The 13,982-nt window shown below is 32.2% G+C and overlaps 1 protein-coding gene across 1 annotated transcript; it reads right to left on the bottom strand.

Annotated features, from left to right (window-relative positions):
• Window positions 1–2,270: 2,270 nt before the first annotated feature.
• LOC149221109 (uncharacterized) lies at window positions 2,271–3,098 on the bottom strand. The gene has a single exon (XM_089387324.1). The coding sequence runs from the start codon at window positions 3,096–3,098 to the stop codon at window positions 2,271–2,273; it is 828 nt and encodes a 275-aa protein (XP_089243450.1).
• Between the last annotated feature and the right edge of the window lie 10,884 nt (window positions 3,099–13,982).

Here is a 13,982-nt window from a genome sequence, read left to right as displayed (position 1 = left end):
AGCCCCCTCATGGATTCCTTCCTATTCCCTCCAACCAATTCATCAAGAAGGTCACATGATAACATAGTCAACCTCAAAGTCAACCGCAAGATTATCGTCAGGACAGAGTCCGATTTTTTCATGAAATCTTATTGATTTGATTTTCCGAATAGCAAACCGATTGTTTAGAGATATAGTTTAATAAAAATAAAGATATTTAGGCTTGAAATGCTCGTACTGTTATGTCGAGAAATGTTATAAAAACTATGGTCGCACTGTGTTTTGGGTGCGTGCTGATTTATGTAATTTTTTAGAATAGCTTTTCAAGACTTGTTTGCAAGTAATAGACTTGGTTTTATGTTTTCTATACACTGCGTTGATTGGAGATTGTCGACTGAGTCCTGGAGGGCCCCTACGACCAGTACAAGTATTTAACCAATCACACTTAGATTTCTTTTATTACTTAACCATAGATGTTGTGTTTTGTGTGATGAAATGCAGCATGATGAATTCACCATTGAATTGTTATATGCATAAGAAATTTCCTTTTCTTTATACCTAGCTTAACTTTGCCATTTGATTTGTTTTCTATTTGGTATAGTGTGACCATTTTCATTTTCTTTCGATTTAGTGTAGTTTGGATAAAGTTGAAAAATTAAAAGAGTGAGAGTCATTTCGTTAGCAATTAAATTAAAACATTATTCGTTTACAGTTTGATAGAATACATATTTCCTACACATAGTAAATTAGATTTGGCTGCAACATAAAAATTCAAGACAAAAATCTAAAACAGTCTAACACAAGTAAAGTCTAGAATCACTATCATATCATCCATAAATTGATTGAAAACTAGCTAACAACTTCAGGGATCAAGACATTAATATAATTAACAATACCATCTCCATTCTAATTTTAAGTTTTGATCTTAATAGGAACATACCAACATAAAATAACTTCTATCACATATAGTGCACCTGTGCTTCATTTGTATACCCTCCCTGGTCAATAATTTATGACTAACAATTTAAGGACATTAAATTGGCCAAACAAGCATTCTCCCTATATCTTCCTGGCAATTGAATTTGCCTACCTGATCTCCTTAGTGGTGGAGTGGCTTCAAACATGTTCTGATCATCCCTTAGTGGACTTGGCTTGGCAATTGCATTTATACCATCCACTTCCTTTTGTTTTTGCTGCTATTCATGGTTCTCTCCTATTTCATCACTCCCTTATTCCATCAACAAAGGCATGTGGCACTATTCGTTGGCACTCTCATGGTTTCCATCATTAACTTGCTCATGAAATACTACATCTCTACTTGCGAAGACTTTATGAGTAGAGGTATTAAACAATTTATAATCCTTAAACTTTGTACAATACCCAACAAAAATGCATTTAATGGCCTTTGAATCTAGTTTCTTCCTATCCTCCTTTGGAACATGAGAAAAATATTTGGAGCCAAAAAATATTAAATGACTTACTGTAGGCTTAAATCCTAGTAAAGCTTCGAAAGGAGTTTTAAAATCAAGGATTGTTTTTGGACTCATACTCTTCAAATACACTGCAATATGTATTGCTTCAGCCCAAAATCCATTAGAAAGATTCTTACCTTTTATCATGATGCGAGCACACTCTGCAAGGGTTTTGTTTCTCCTCTATGCAACCTTGTTTTGTTGAGGAGTGTGGGGTGCTGTGAACTACTGCAGTATCCCATGGTCTTTACAATATTTGATGAAACCAGCCTTCTTGTATTGTCCCCCTTGGTCGAAGCGGAGAATATTGATGAATTTTCATGTTTGTTTCTCAATCATGCAAGTTTTGAACTCTTTAAAGTATTCAAAAGTATTATTTTTTTTTCTGGGAAAATATACCCAAGTAAATCTAGTACATTCATCAACAAATAGTAAGAAATAACACGCACCTCACAATGACCTCGTCTGCATTGGCCCACAAAAATCAGTGTGCACAAGCTCTAGTATATCTCTCTTATTTCTATCTACATTTACAGGAAACTCATCCCTATCCATCTTCCCAAGAGCACATGCTTCACAATCAACATGAAAATTCTTCAAAGTAGGAAGACCATTGACCATACCTCATTTCTGAAGTAGCAGCAGGTCATTGAAATTAATATGGCCGAATATTTGATGCCATAAATCTTCTGCATTGATGACTGATGGTGTCAATGTCTGGTGTGGCACACTTATGTTCATCTTGTACAAACATATCACACGAACACCTAATGCAATTGGCTTCATACAATCCAATAGATCTTTAAAAACACAATAAGATTAAAAAAACTCTACCTTAAGATTTTGATCTGTTATCATAGAAATAAAGATCAGATTCTTTTTTATTCCAGGTACGTACATTACATTTTGAGTATGCCTAATATTTTCATCAGGAAAAATGACAAGAACATTACCATATCCTTTGATTTGGTACCCTCTATCATCTCTAAGATTGATTTTTTCTCCATTGTTTGTCTCTTTGAAATTTTCAAACCAATGCATGTTTCTGGTCATGTGGGTGGAAGCTCCTAAGTCCACAAAACAAGTTTCTGCTTCATCATCCTCCGTAGAAAATGAAAAATTAGATACGAACAGTCTAAGATTCAGATTATGTTCTTCATCAGTAAGCTGACCTGCATGCTTCTTGTGTCTCTGTTGACCTTCATCAAACTTATTCTTCCGGCAATATTTATATATATGACCAACTCTATCACAATAGAAACATTTGGTTGCTGAATCATTTCTATTTGATGGAATACCTTGAGATGGAGGTGGCTTTCTTTGTGGGGTTCCTCTGCTTTTGTGTCCTGCATTTTCCTTTCCTCTGAAGGGCTTCTTTTTCCCCATTAGAGCAAGAGATGAACTTTGGGGTTTCAGAGTCATCCGCCTCTCTTCCTCTTGCATTAGGATCCCTGTCAAATCTTCAAATTTTGGGGATTTCTCTCTTGCATTCAAGCCTGTGATAAACATATGATAGTCCTTTGTCATACCATTCATGGTCATCGTGACGAGATCAGTGTTTGACATTATCTCCATTATGTCTCCAAGCTTATCTTTGATCTCCTTGATATGAGAGATGAACAGAGCCATCGATTCATTCTCCTCCATTTTAATGGAGATAATATTGCTCTTTAGAAACACCAGGCGATTTGTATTCTTCATACCATACAAATCCTTGAGATTTTTCTAGATATCATTCACTGATTTACATTCTCTAATGTGAGGGATAATATGGTCCTTCACTGAAAATTTCAGCCATACTTTTTCTTTGGTCTCCCTCTTTTCCCAATCCTGGATTGTTGTTGTTGTTTCGCCTATAGCTAGGGTCAGTTTCAACTCATCACTGATTGCAATCACCCATGCGTTTTTCCCCTCCAATAGGGTCTGCAACTTGAATTTTCAATTAGAGTAATTGGATTCATTGAGCTTATTACTCTCATTTAGATATGCCTCTGCCATTTGATTATTCATTTTGACAGGTCTTCCTCAAAGGAAACTCTTTCCTCCAACAATTGGTAAATAAAAATGGATCTATCTCTAGATCCAGAGAAGGGATCTCTCATAAAATATATGTGTTCTTTCTTAATAAAAAAACAACAACCCCTCTCCCTCATTTTTAAAAAATACAGTCTCAGAACTTTCTTTTTCTTTGAAACAAAAAATTGTACCCCTTTTTGAATGCACCCCAAAAAATTACCTCTCCCAAACTGTTCTTTTGATCGAAAAAGAAGCGATCACAAAAAATGACACCTGTAAAAAATAGGTTGGTTGATCAGCCTTTGAATCTTGGTACAACACCTTGGCAATCAACTCGTCAGCAGGTCCACCAATCGGCCTTGCAATCCTTCTCCACGCAGATCCACCACCACTTGCAACTTCAGGGCCGGATTTGTGGATCTTAGTCGTAGTGAGTTCTCCACACTCACTGCACCACAAGTATAGAAACAACACCATTCATAGCACAGTTCACTCATCTGTGGCACACCAGTGTCAGCACCACCATAGGAGGCTTTTGTCGTCGTTTTGGCTTCTTCGAGAAAATGGAGGAACAAAGGTCAAAATAGCAGACTCTACTGCGAGGATTTTTCTCTTCTTCCCTCTTCTCTACCAGCTCGACCTGCCCTGGTGCCTTGTGATCTGATCACATAGAGATTTTGGGATTGGAAGATGATCTCGTGGATGTTCTCAAGACAGGATCTGTTGCACCCCAAGTGAACAAGCTCCACCGTCTTGGCGATTGCTTGATCTCCGACTACACCAAATGCAATCTTGGCCTTCAATGCTTGATATCCAACTACACCAAATTCACTCCTTGATCTTAGGCTACACCAACTTGGATTTGGGGAATCATGAAATCACTGAGTTGTTCCACAATTTCTATAGTAGGATAGACTTCACAACTAGTCAATGCGAATTGGTGGGTAATCACAACACTCACCCTGGTAATCACAATCAATCACAGTAATCATGGTGGGTGCCAAACAATGATAGATAGCGGGATGTAGCTCCATCAATCTCAACTATGGTTAACACATTCGATAATTTTATCATTCAAAAACTTGACCCTAACCTTGAGTTCCAACCTAAGCTCTGATACCATGTTAAATATTGAAGAGCCAAATTTATTAAGAAAACTGGGTAGCTCATAGGTGAGGAGCTTCACTTGGAGACTGCCTTTGTAGAATGCTCTACATCAATCACATTACAAATCATGTTATATATTTACACGCACATAGGGAAGTTAGAGCAGATACCTAAGAAGTAGGAACTAATTCCTAATCTAAGGCTCTAGTGAACCGACTCTCTCCTAAATTACATTTCTTCATATCCTAATAGCATTGAGCTTTTCAAACATCAACCCTGTGGGATTTTATATTTTCATCCCCAGATTTTTGACTTAGAAATGTATGAAGAAGTTATAACTGATTTAGTATTTTATCATTTGAAATATGAATGATTACACCATCATAGGCCTATCAGTTTGGTTTCAGAAAAAGCAGAGTCAAAAGCGATTTTTCAAAAAGTATCATTTTTTTATAGAAAAACAAGAAGACTCATTTTTATTTTACAAAAGATAAAGTCAAAATTTATTGAAATAATATATTCTATTTAAAAAAAAAAGAGGATTCTATAGTTCTGAATCAGCTTAGAAAAAGTATTTCAATAACTTGAAAAGTTGAGGCTAGAAAAATTTTTCTCTTAGGCATGTAGAAGACATGTTGCGTTCCAACTATTTACATGTTGACATCATGGAAAAGTAAAATACATGCCCGTGTGTGATATATTTATTCATTATAGTGCCATAAAACAAGTTTACGCAATGTAGACAACAACATTTTGTGTACGAAGATCAGTTCTTATTAACCATTTGAAAGATGATAGATTCCTTTGTTACTATGACATTTTCAAGAAGTAAGGTATCTCACTTTGCCAAATTGTTCGGTATAGAAAGACTCAAAACACAATAACTAATACAAACAACAGATTATAAGAAAACCACATTGACATACCTGGTTAGAGGCATAGTCCTTAATAAGATTTATGTTGCAGAACATATTTACAAATTAAGACGTCATAATGAATAAGAAATAAATGGAATGAAATGATGTAGTGAATATAAATTCAGCTTCCATAGAGAAGGAAGAGTATTTCCATGCTCTAATATATCAACTAAAACTAAAGGATTTCAAAGGGTTATCATGTCACTGGGTAATTGTTCGAGGAAAAAAGCACTCCATGAAACAAAAATTCATGGTATAGAGTTTAGGAAAACACCTTAGGAATGAAAACATGTAGCATCACCAAATAATAGAATAATCATCATGTTAGGAACCTTTTTCATTTAATCACTTCAAATGATGAATTTATTTGATAACTAAAATCAAACATGGAAGAGCCACTGAAAGAACCTGGTTTGCTGCTATTTGCAAGTCGAAGAGGTAAACTATCAATAAAAATAAGGCTAGAGTTGTAATTGGTTCTTCCAATGCTTGAAATATAATGTCAGTGGCCCTGATATGGATCTTTTAAGGTATTTCCATGATGAGCACATTATTGCTGCATTTGGGGTGCTACCAAAATAACCCTGATTTCTTCCATGAAAAACTTGACTTACCTTTTATGGACAGGGTTGTCGTCATTGTTTCAGGTGAGTTTGTTGAGGTCACAAATTTCTTAGCTTTAGCTAAGACCTACACTCAAGACCAAAATTAAAAAATATAGGAGATATAATTATGGTAAATAATTGCTAGGACAAACATAATGTGTTAATTACCTATGGATATTCTATATCAGAATTGAAGATGAAATCAATGATATGAATATTGTAGGGTTTGGAGAAAGCTACCATCATTAATGGTGGTGGATTTGGAGATGGGAAACTAAAGAATTTTCTCTTCTATTATTAATAGATATTGAAGTTTTTTCTTTGGTCCTTTTATTTCTTAACAATACAGAACTTGCACAAAGATATCTTTCTGAACACAAGTTTTGGTTAATGATATCCTCATTTGTCCATTTTTAAAACAAGATAAAGCTATAACATTTTTAGAAATTTATGGACAATCGCCTCAAGATACAAAAATGCCTTAAGAAACACTAGTACAAAATGAGAGATTAGTGACTACGTGACTAAAAAATTTAGTCACCACAATTATTTCAAGTGAATTACTACTAGATTTGAGCAATTTTGAATGACAGAACTAAAAGTGACTAACTTCAACGACTAATTTAGTCTAGGGATCAAATACATGACTAGAATTAAGTGACTCAACTAAAAGCGACTAACCTGAATGACTAATTTAGTCTAGGACTAAAATATATGACTAGAGAATAAGTGACAAAATAAAAAATGATTAGCATAAATTAAAAATGATTAATGCTTTACTTGTAAGGACACATTATCATATTTATACTTGTTCATGTTGGATTTGACATATCTAGGTAACATATCTATGACATAGTAAACACTCTTAAGCTCAAGGATAATTTTAGGGGCGAATGTTCGCCCTTTGGCGAAATTAAGGGGTTTTAAATTTTTAGTGGGCGAATATTTTGTATCATAGTACATTTTTACAAATCACCTCAAATAGCCCACCTTATTTTAAGGGAGAGGGTAAAAAAGGTAAATTTAGCCCTTGAAATTAGGAGTTACAACCTTCCATTCGCCCATTTTCAAGAATAGGTTTTATTTAAGTGAATCCTATGGGCCAAATACCATATTTATAAAAGAGGTATGCTAAATTAATAAAAATATAAATCAATAAAAGGTATGGTAAATAAATAAAACATTTTTTATATTTACTCCATAAGTCACTTGGTGTAAACAAATAAAAATATAAGTAAAGTGGAGGTATGGTAAATAAATAAAACGTATTTTTATACTTACTCAAAAGGTATGGTAAATAAATAAAAATATAAATAAACTAGACGTATGGTAAATAAATAAAACCTCTTTTTATATTTAGTCCATAACCCTCCTTCTATTTATGAAGGCTCAAGAAAGAGGTTTTATTTAAGTGAATCCTATGGGCCAAGTACCATATTTGTAATAGAGGTATGGTAAATTAATAAAAATATAAATAAACAAGAGGTATGGTAAACAAATAAAACATTTTTTTATATTTACTCCATAAGTCACCTTATATTTACGAACACTCAAAAAATGGGTTATATTTAGGTGAAACCTATGGGCAAAATACTATGGGACAAATACCATGGACTAGATTGTTTTTAATACCATGCAAAAAAACCATTATTAACCCTAATATTAGAATTAATAAAAATAAAAATGGCACATGGTATTGACCCATGGTATTCACCAAAATGGCACATGGTATTGACCCATGGTATTCACCTAGAATGTAGCCTATTTAAATGGGGGAATTAATTAAACCAGCATAGATCCATCTCTGGATCTACTAACCCCCGAGAGGTATCAAATATCGTGATATGCAAACTAGCATAGAGTGAAAAAATATTTGATCCTCTTGGGGCTTGGTCAAGAGTAAAAATGGATGTTGTAATTTAATGTAGGTTAAACATTTTAGCTTGGTTAAAATAAAAAATAAAATAAAAATCAATTATTAATTTTATTAATTTTTATAAATTACTAATAGTAATTTTTGAGCTCCACGTTTATGATAACCCATGGTATTGACCCATGGTAATACCATGGTATTCATGTGAGCATAGACTATTTAAAGGGGAAATTCTATCGTCTTAGATCCATACAAAGTTTTATTATTTAGTGAAAGACTTGCCAAGATCTTACAAGATTTTATAATTGAGTAAAATATTCGCCATGCGTGGTGAGAGATTCGCCAAAAAATTATATATACATATTATATTATTGATAAAATCGCCTTCCATTTTTCCTATATACCATGGAGATTCGCCCATTTATTATATTTATAAATTTAGGGGGGTTCTTAAAATTTTCCCTGCTTAAGCTTCACATGAGTACATGAATGCATGAAACACCTTGATATTTAAGCTCTTTAATAATTGTGAATTTGCATCATAGTCAAATTTTATTCTTGATACATTTATTTCTTACATTTTTTTAACACATTTGACATTTTAACCACACCCTTACACAAATCAATGCATGGAAACATGAAATGACTTGGTTCATAAGGATAACAATTCACTATTTTTGAGATTATCTTGACGGTTTACTAGCTTCCCTTTTTATAGATGTATGATTAGTTTCTAATTTGAAATGTCACATCTTAACACACATTAACAAGATAGTGATCGAAGCCCAATAGTGCAACTATTGGTGCACACTACACATAATTTAGACAAAGCAAGCAATTATTAAATATTTGATATTGACACGATATGGAATTTCTGATTGTTCAGGGGTTCTTTAAAACTTACATTGGTCTCTAGTCTTAATGGCAATTAGCTATAAATGCATAGTGGTTAATGTGTTCACATGCTAATGGTATTGTTCATGGTTCATTAGTTGTAATTACACACTTTGGAATGTTACAAATACATCATTTGGGTCACAATTCTACATTTACAAACTACCTAACTATAAATGGTGATAAATTGATGATAAATGGATGACATTTGAATGTTACAAATGTGTAAGTGGTCCACATTCAATTTTGTTATCCTCATTTTCCTTGGTAACAACGAAAAGTTTGAATATTTCCTTTATTTATCATTGCAAACACATACTCTTTGGCATCTCAAACATAGTTAATACTATTGGTGTATGATTTACTTAATTATGGAATGGTCTCTTGATGATGATAAAAAACTCTCAATCTACAATGCTAATGAATATAATGAATGAATGATCTAATTCCTTACTTGGATAGACACAATTTATGATTCATTTTCTATTTTTATTGTGCCATTGTATATATGCTTCACTAGCATCTCATGTTATATGGTTAATTGAGCAAGTTTTATTTTTCATTTTTCAAGTATAATTTCATTGCATGAATAAGCATAGTTTTCTAATTAAAATCATTCAAAATTTGTTCATAATTCATGGTTTGTTTGACTATTCGCACACTTATCCCTAACCTTTTACTTTGAGAGTGAGTAGTGTCAAATCACTAGTCTTTGTTAAGGAACTTTCCTTCATTACTCAATGACCTAGCTTAGCTCGATCTTTATGGATTTCCCCCTTAGACAAGGATATCCCTCAGTCTAGTCTAAAGAGTGAGAGAAAGCCACCAATGTGACATTGGGTGGCTGGCTTGAGAGTTTTATTTTAGGCATGCTAGGTGGGGTTAAGATTTTTTTTCTATGAGAGTGTTGGAGTGACGACACAATTTAGAAAATGCTTACAAGAAAATTAGTTTACCTTATTTCCATCACCTAAAATACCTCCAATAAAATCATGAGATTTTAATAACATCTAATTTTGATAATAATTAATTCAATAAAATAAAAAAAATAAGATTATTATTATTATTGTTGTTATTTTTTTAATGTGGAAAAATAGACAACTATAGAGAGCTTGTACTTGCATGACAGTGATCGATTCTATCCACTACCACAATCACCTCCAAGTATACCCACATTACCTCACATGTGGTACAGTAAGCTAATCTAAGTTTAAACCAATAACATTATAAAAATGTCTTAACAACCCATTCCATCATCAACTAATCCACACCATCGAGCAAATTAAATCTAACTTTTAATATTAAAAAATATAACCATTTTATCTTATTTGAAAATCAATTTTAATACAATCACCTCCAAGTATACGTACATTACCTCACACGTGGTACACTAAGGTAATCTAAGTTTAAACCAATAACATTATAAAAAATGCCTTAACAACCCATTCCATCATCAACTAATCCACACCATGGAGCAAATTAAAACTAACTTTTAATATTAAAAAATATATCCATTTTATTTTATTTGAAAATCAATTTTAATATTTGATTTTAGGAAACTCGGTAAAATAAAATTTAATGGTAAAATAAAATTTTATGTGAAACGTGTAAGCAAATAAAATTTAGTACGTGAAATAATATGAAAATAATTTATTATAATCCACTAGCCTATTATAAACTATTTAGGCTCGTGTGTCCAAATCGGGGCAAATAAAATTATTTTGCAAGTGAAATGAGTATAAACAAATATTTCACTAAATTATTATAACAAGTCCGATGCTACGTGTAAAAATTGGCATTTAGATTATGGAAAGCAATGAAGAGTAGCTCATATGAAACAAACAAAGGCTTCAAATCGGCTTTATTGCAACACATGCATGTTAGATCAATAAGCGTCTCTAATTTACATAATTCTGCCAGCCATCTTCTCACGCTTGCCCAGATCTAGATCTAAATTGTTTAGATTCCAAAGTATTTTTCACTCTTTTTTTTTCTTTTAGTAATTCAATTTTCTTGCTTTATTTTTGAGTTCTTCCTCTACTCTTATTTTCTCATCGATTTTTTTGTTCTTATTGAGAAGGTTTTGCAGCCATGGTATAACTATGTGGACTGGAATTTAATCGATTGCAAAGGAAAAAAATGATTAAAATGTAGAGGCGGTAAATTTGGGGTTTAGGGTGCTTTGGTGGTAAACCCTAGGGGTTATAGATCGTAGATCCTTCCTTGATAATTGGCATTGTTTTACAACTTGGCACTGTTTCTAGGATGGTAGCATTGATCTAGGTCTCCTTGGTGAGGCTAGATTTTCAATGAATCTGCTCTGCATTGTCCCGTGCTATTTTCATTAAGTTGTGTCACCATAATGGCACCCACTCCTACCAATAGAGCATAGGGAAGCGACCTCTTTTCTACTGGTTGGGTGCAGTTAATACCCGATCTTATTGGGAGGGGGCAGCAGAAGAATATTGATGAAAATGTGAGGCTCAAGATTATTAATTACAGATCTCTGCAGCATTCCAGCATAGTTCGCTTCAAGGAGGTATTGCTGACTCCCACTCATCTAGCTATACTCATGGAATATGTAGCAGGTGGGGAGCTATTTGAGCACATTTTCCAGACGAGACATTTTAGCAAGGATGAGGTTTTTTCCTCTCTTTGTGTGTATACGTCCAATCCCTAGGCAATAAGGAGTACATTGAACATTAATGTGGAGAATAAAGAAGGTGGAGAAACTACAATTCTAGCTTAACTTGGACATGCAAAGCATAAGTCAGGGTTTAATATTTCGTGAGTAAGTCTAGATTCCACGCAATTTTCTAAAACACGATTCTGTTTACTTTATATGCATTTCTTTAATAAATTTCATTTTTTCTCCTTACATGATCTGAAGTTCGGGCATTTTTACAAATTATGAGCATGCTTACACCTCAGATCTCAGATATATATAGATCTAAACATTTCTTTCGTATAATTTATTTATGAATATTATTTCTCATTTGATAAATATTTTATATAGTGCTTTTGCGAATAAAATGTCCAACATCAAAAATGTTTTAGCCATCGAGCCAGATATCCAAATATCAATAGGTTTAATCATGTTCCACAACCCGCGAACCCTAGCCTTTGAACTTTCGAATCTCCCCAGATCGTGCTTTTCAAAGAAACTAGTTTTTATTATTTTTAACAGCCTTCCCCATTATCAGTTCTTATTCAGAATCTCTCGAACTTCTGAATCTCCCCAGACCATGCTTTTCAAAGAAACTAGGTTTTATTATTTTTAAAAGCCTTCTACATTATGAGTTCTTATTGAGAATCTGGGTATTCTTTGAGCGGTCATTTTATTTTTATCCGAAACTACTAGACATTTGGGTTTATCCCGAACTCTTAGAAATTTGGGTATTCTTTGAGTGATCATTTTATTTTTATCCTGAACTCCTACACATTTGAACTTACGTAGATTGGTCATTTTATTTTTATCCCAAACACTCAAACATTTGGACTTATGTAGATTATGCATTTTAATAAACTTGTTTTTTTGTTTTCAATTTTTTTTATATTTTATTAAAATTCCACTTATACTCCCAAACACCTATAACACCTCAATTCCAATAATGATTAAGAACATTTTTGGGTAATGTATAAAGTTTTGGGTAAACAAATAATGTATTTATGTAAACATTTTAAATTTAAATATGTATTATTTATACTTGTTACTATTTATCTATTTATTATTATTTACTTATTACTATTATTATTTAGTTACTATTTATTGCTTATTATTATTCTTTACTTTTTACGTATTAAAACATTTAATATTTTTAATTTAATATCGGTCCTATTTAAAAATCAATCTAATTATTATTATATATAAACACAATATAAATTTAAAATTGAAGAGTTATAAAATAGGTATGGTAAATAAATAAAAATATAAATAAAGTGGATGTGTGATAAATATAAATATAAATAAATTAGAGGTATGGTAAATAAATAAAACCTCTTTTTATATTTAGTCCATAAATCTCATTATATTACCAAGACTCAAAAAAGAGTTTTTATTTAGGTGAAGCATATGGGCCAAATACTATTTTAATACCATGGGCCAAATACCATATTTATAAAAGAGGTATGGTAAATTAATAAAAATATAAATAAACGAGAGGTATGGTAAATAAGTATAATAGTTTTTTATATTTACTCCATAATTCACTTTATATTTACAAACAATAAAAAAATAGGTTTTATTTAGGTGAACCCTATGGGCCAAATACCATGGGCCAAATTATTATTAATAACATGCAAAAAAAGCACTATTAACCCTAATATTAATATTAATAAAAATAAAGATGGCACATGGTATTGATCCAAGGTATTCCACCTATTTAAAGGGGGAATTAAACCAACATAGATCCATCTTTACTCTGGATCTACTAAGCCTATAGAGTGAAAATTTATTTAATTTATTTGTTCCCTCTCCGCGCTTGATAGATGTTGGTTTCCTTATTACTATTTCTTTTTACTTATTTTCTATCTTTAAATTTTAAAACATGTGGTATAAATTACATATTTATTTATTTTTTATTTTAAAATTTTAAAATATGTTGTATAAATTACATACCTCACTTTGATTACATCTTTAAATATTTATGCATGCTTCATAAATTATATCTTTCAATTAGATTATAGTTGTCATTTAAAGCCATAATATATATGCCCTCATTTGAGGTTAATGTTGAAAATAGCAACAAGAAATGCTAAAAATAACATTGCTATAGATAGAATTTCGGGATAGATTCCAATTTTAATTAGTCCCTAAATTAAATTTGTGAATTAAAATTCGAATTTGAGCTCAACATTTGTTTGTAAAATAATTAATTAATTCATCTTGAGTTAATTAGTTGGAGAAAATCAAACATGAACTCTATGTGACGACATGCAACAGTTATGCCTTTGATTGAGGAAGTTATCCCTTAATTAAGGATATCAGGATGAGTTGTACTTTGAGTTATAATTAGTTAGCTTAGTTAACTGAGTTAAGTCCAGTTACATTAGTTCCAACAATTTTTGGAACTCATTGTGAGTTCAGTTAGTCAATGCATGCATGCATGGAACTAGTGTA

This window comes from Pinus tabuliformis, chromosome Q, assembly GCF_031772625.1.
Source record: "Pinus tabuliformis cultivar Carrire ecotype Pingquan chromosome Q, CPIR1, whole genome shotgun sequence".
Taxonomy (NCBI): Eukaryota; Viridiplantae; Streptophyta; class Pinopsida; order Pinales; family Pinaceae; genus Pinus; species Pinus tabuliformis.
Note: the sequence above shows the minus strand (reverse complement) of the source record. Positions and strands in the feature narration are given on the sequence as shown.

Bases quoted from the DNA above. Each gene is read 5' to 3' on its own strand.
- LOC149221109 (XM_089387324.1), bottom strand. From the start codon at position 3,098: ATGGAGGAGAATGAATCGATGGCTCTGTTCATCTCTCATATCAAGGAG.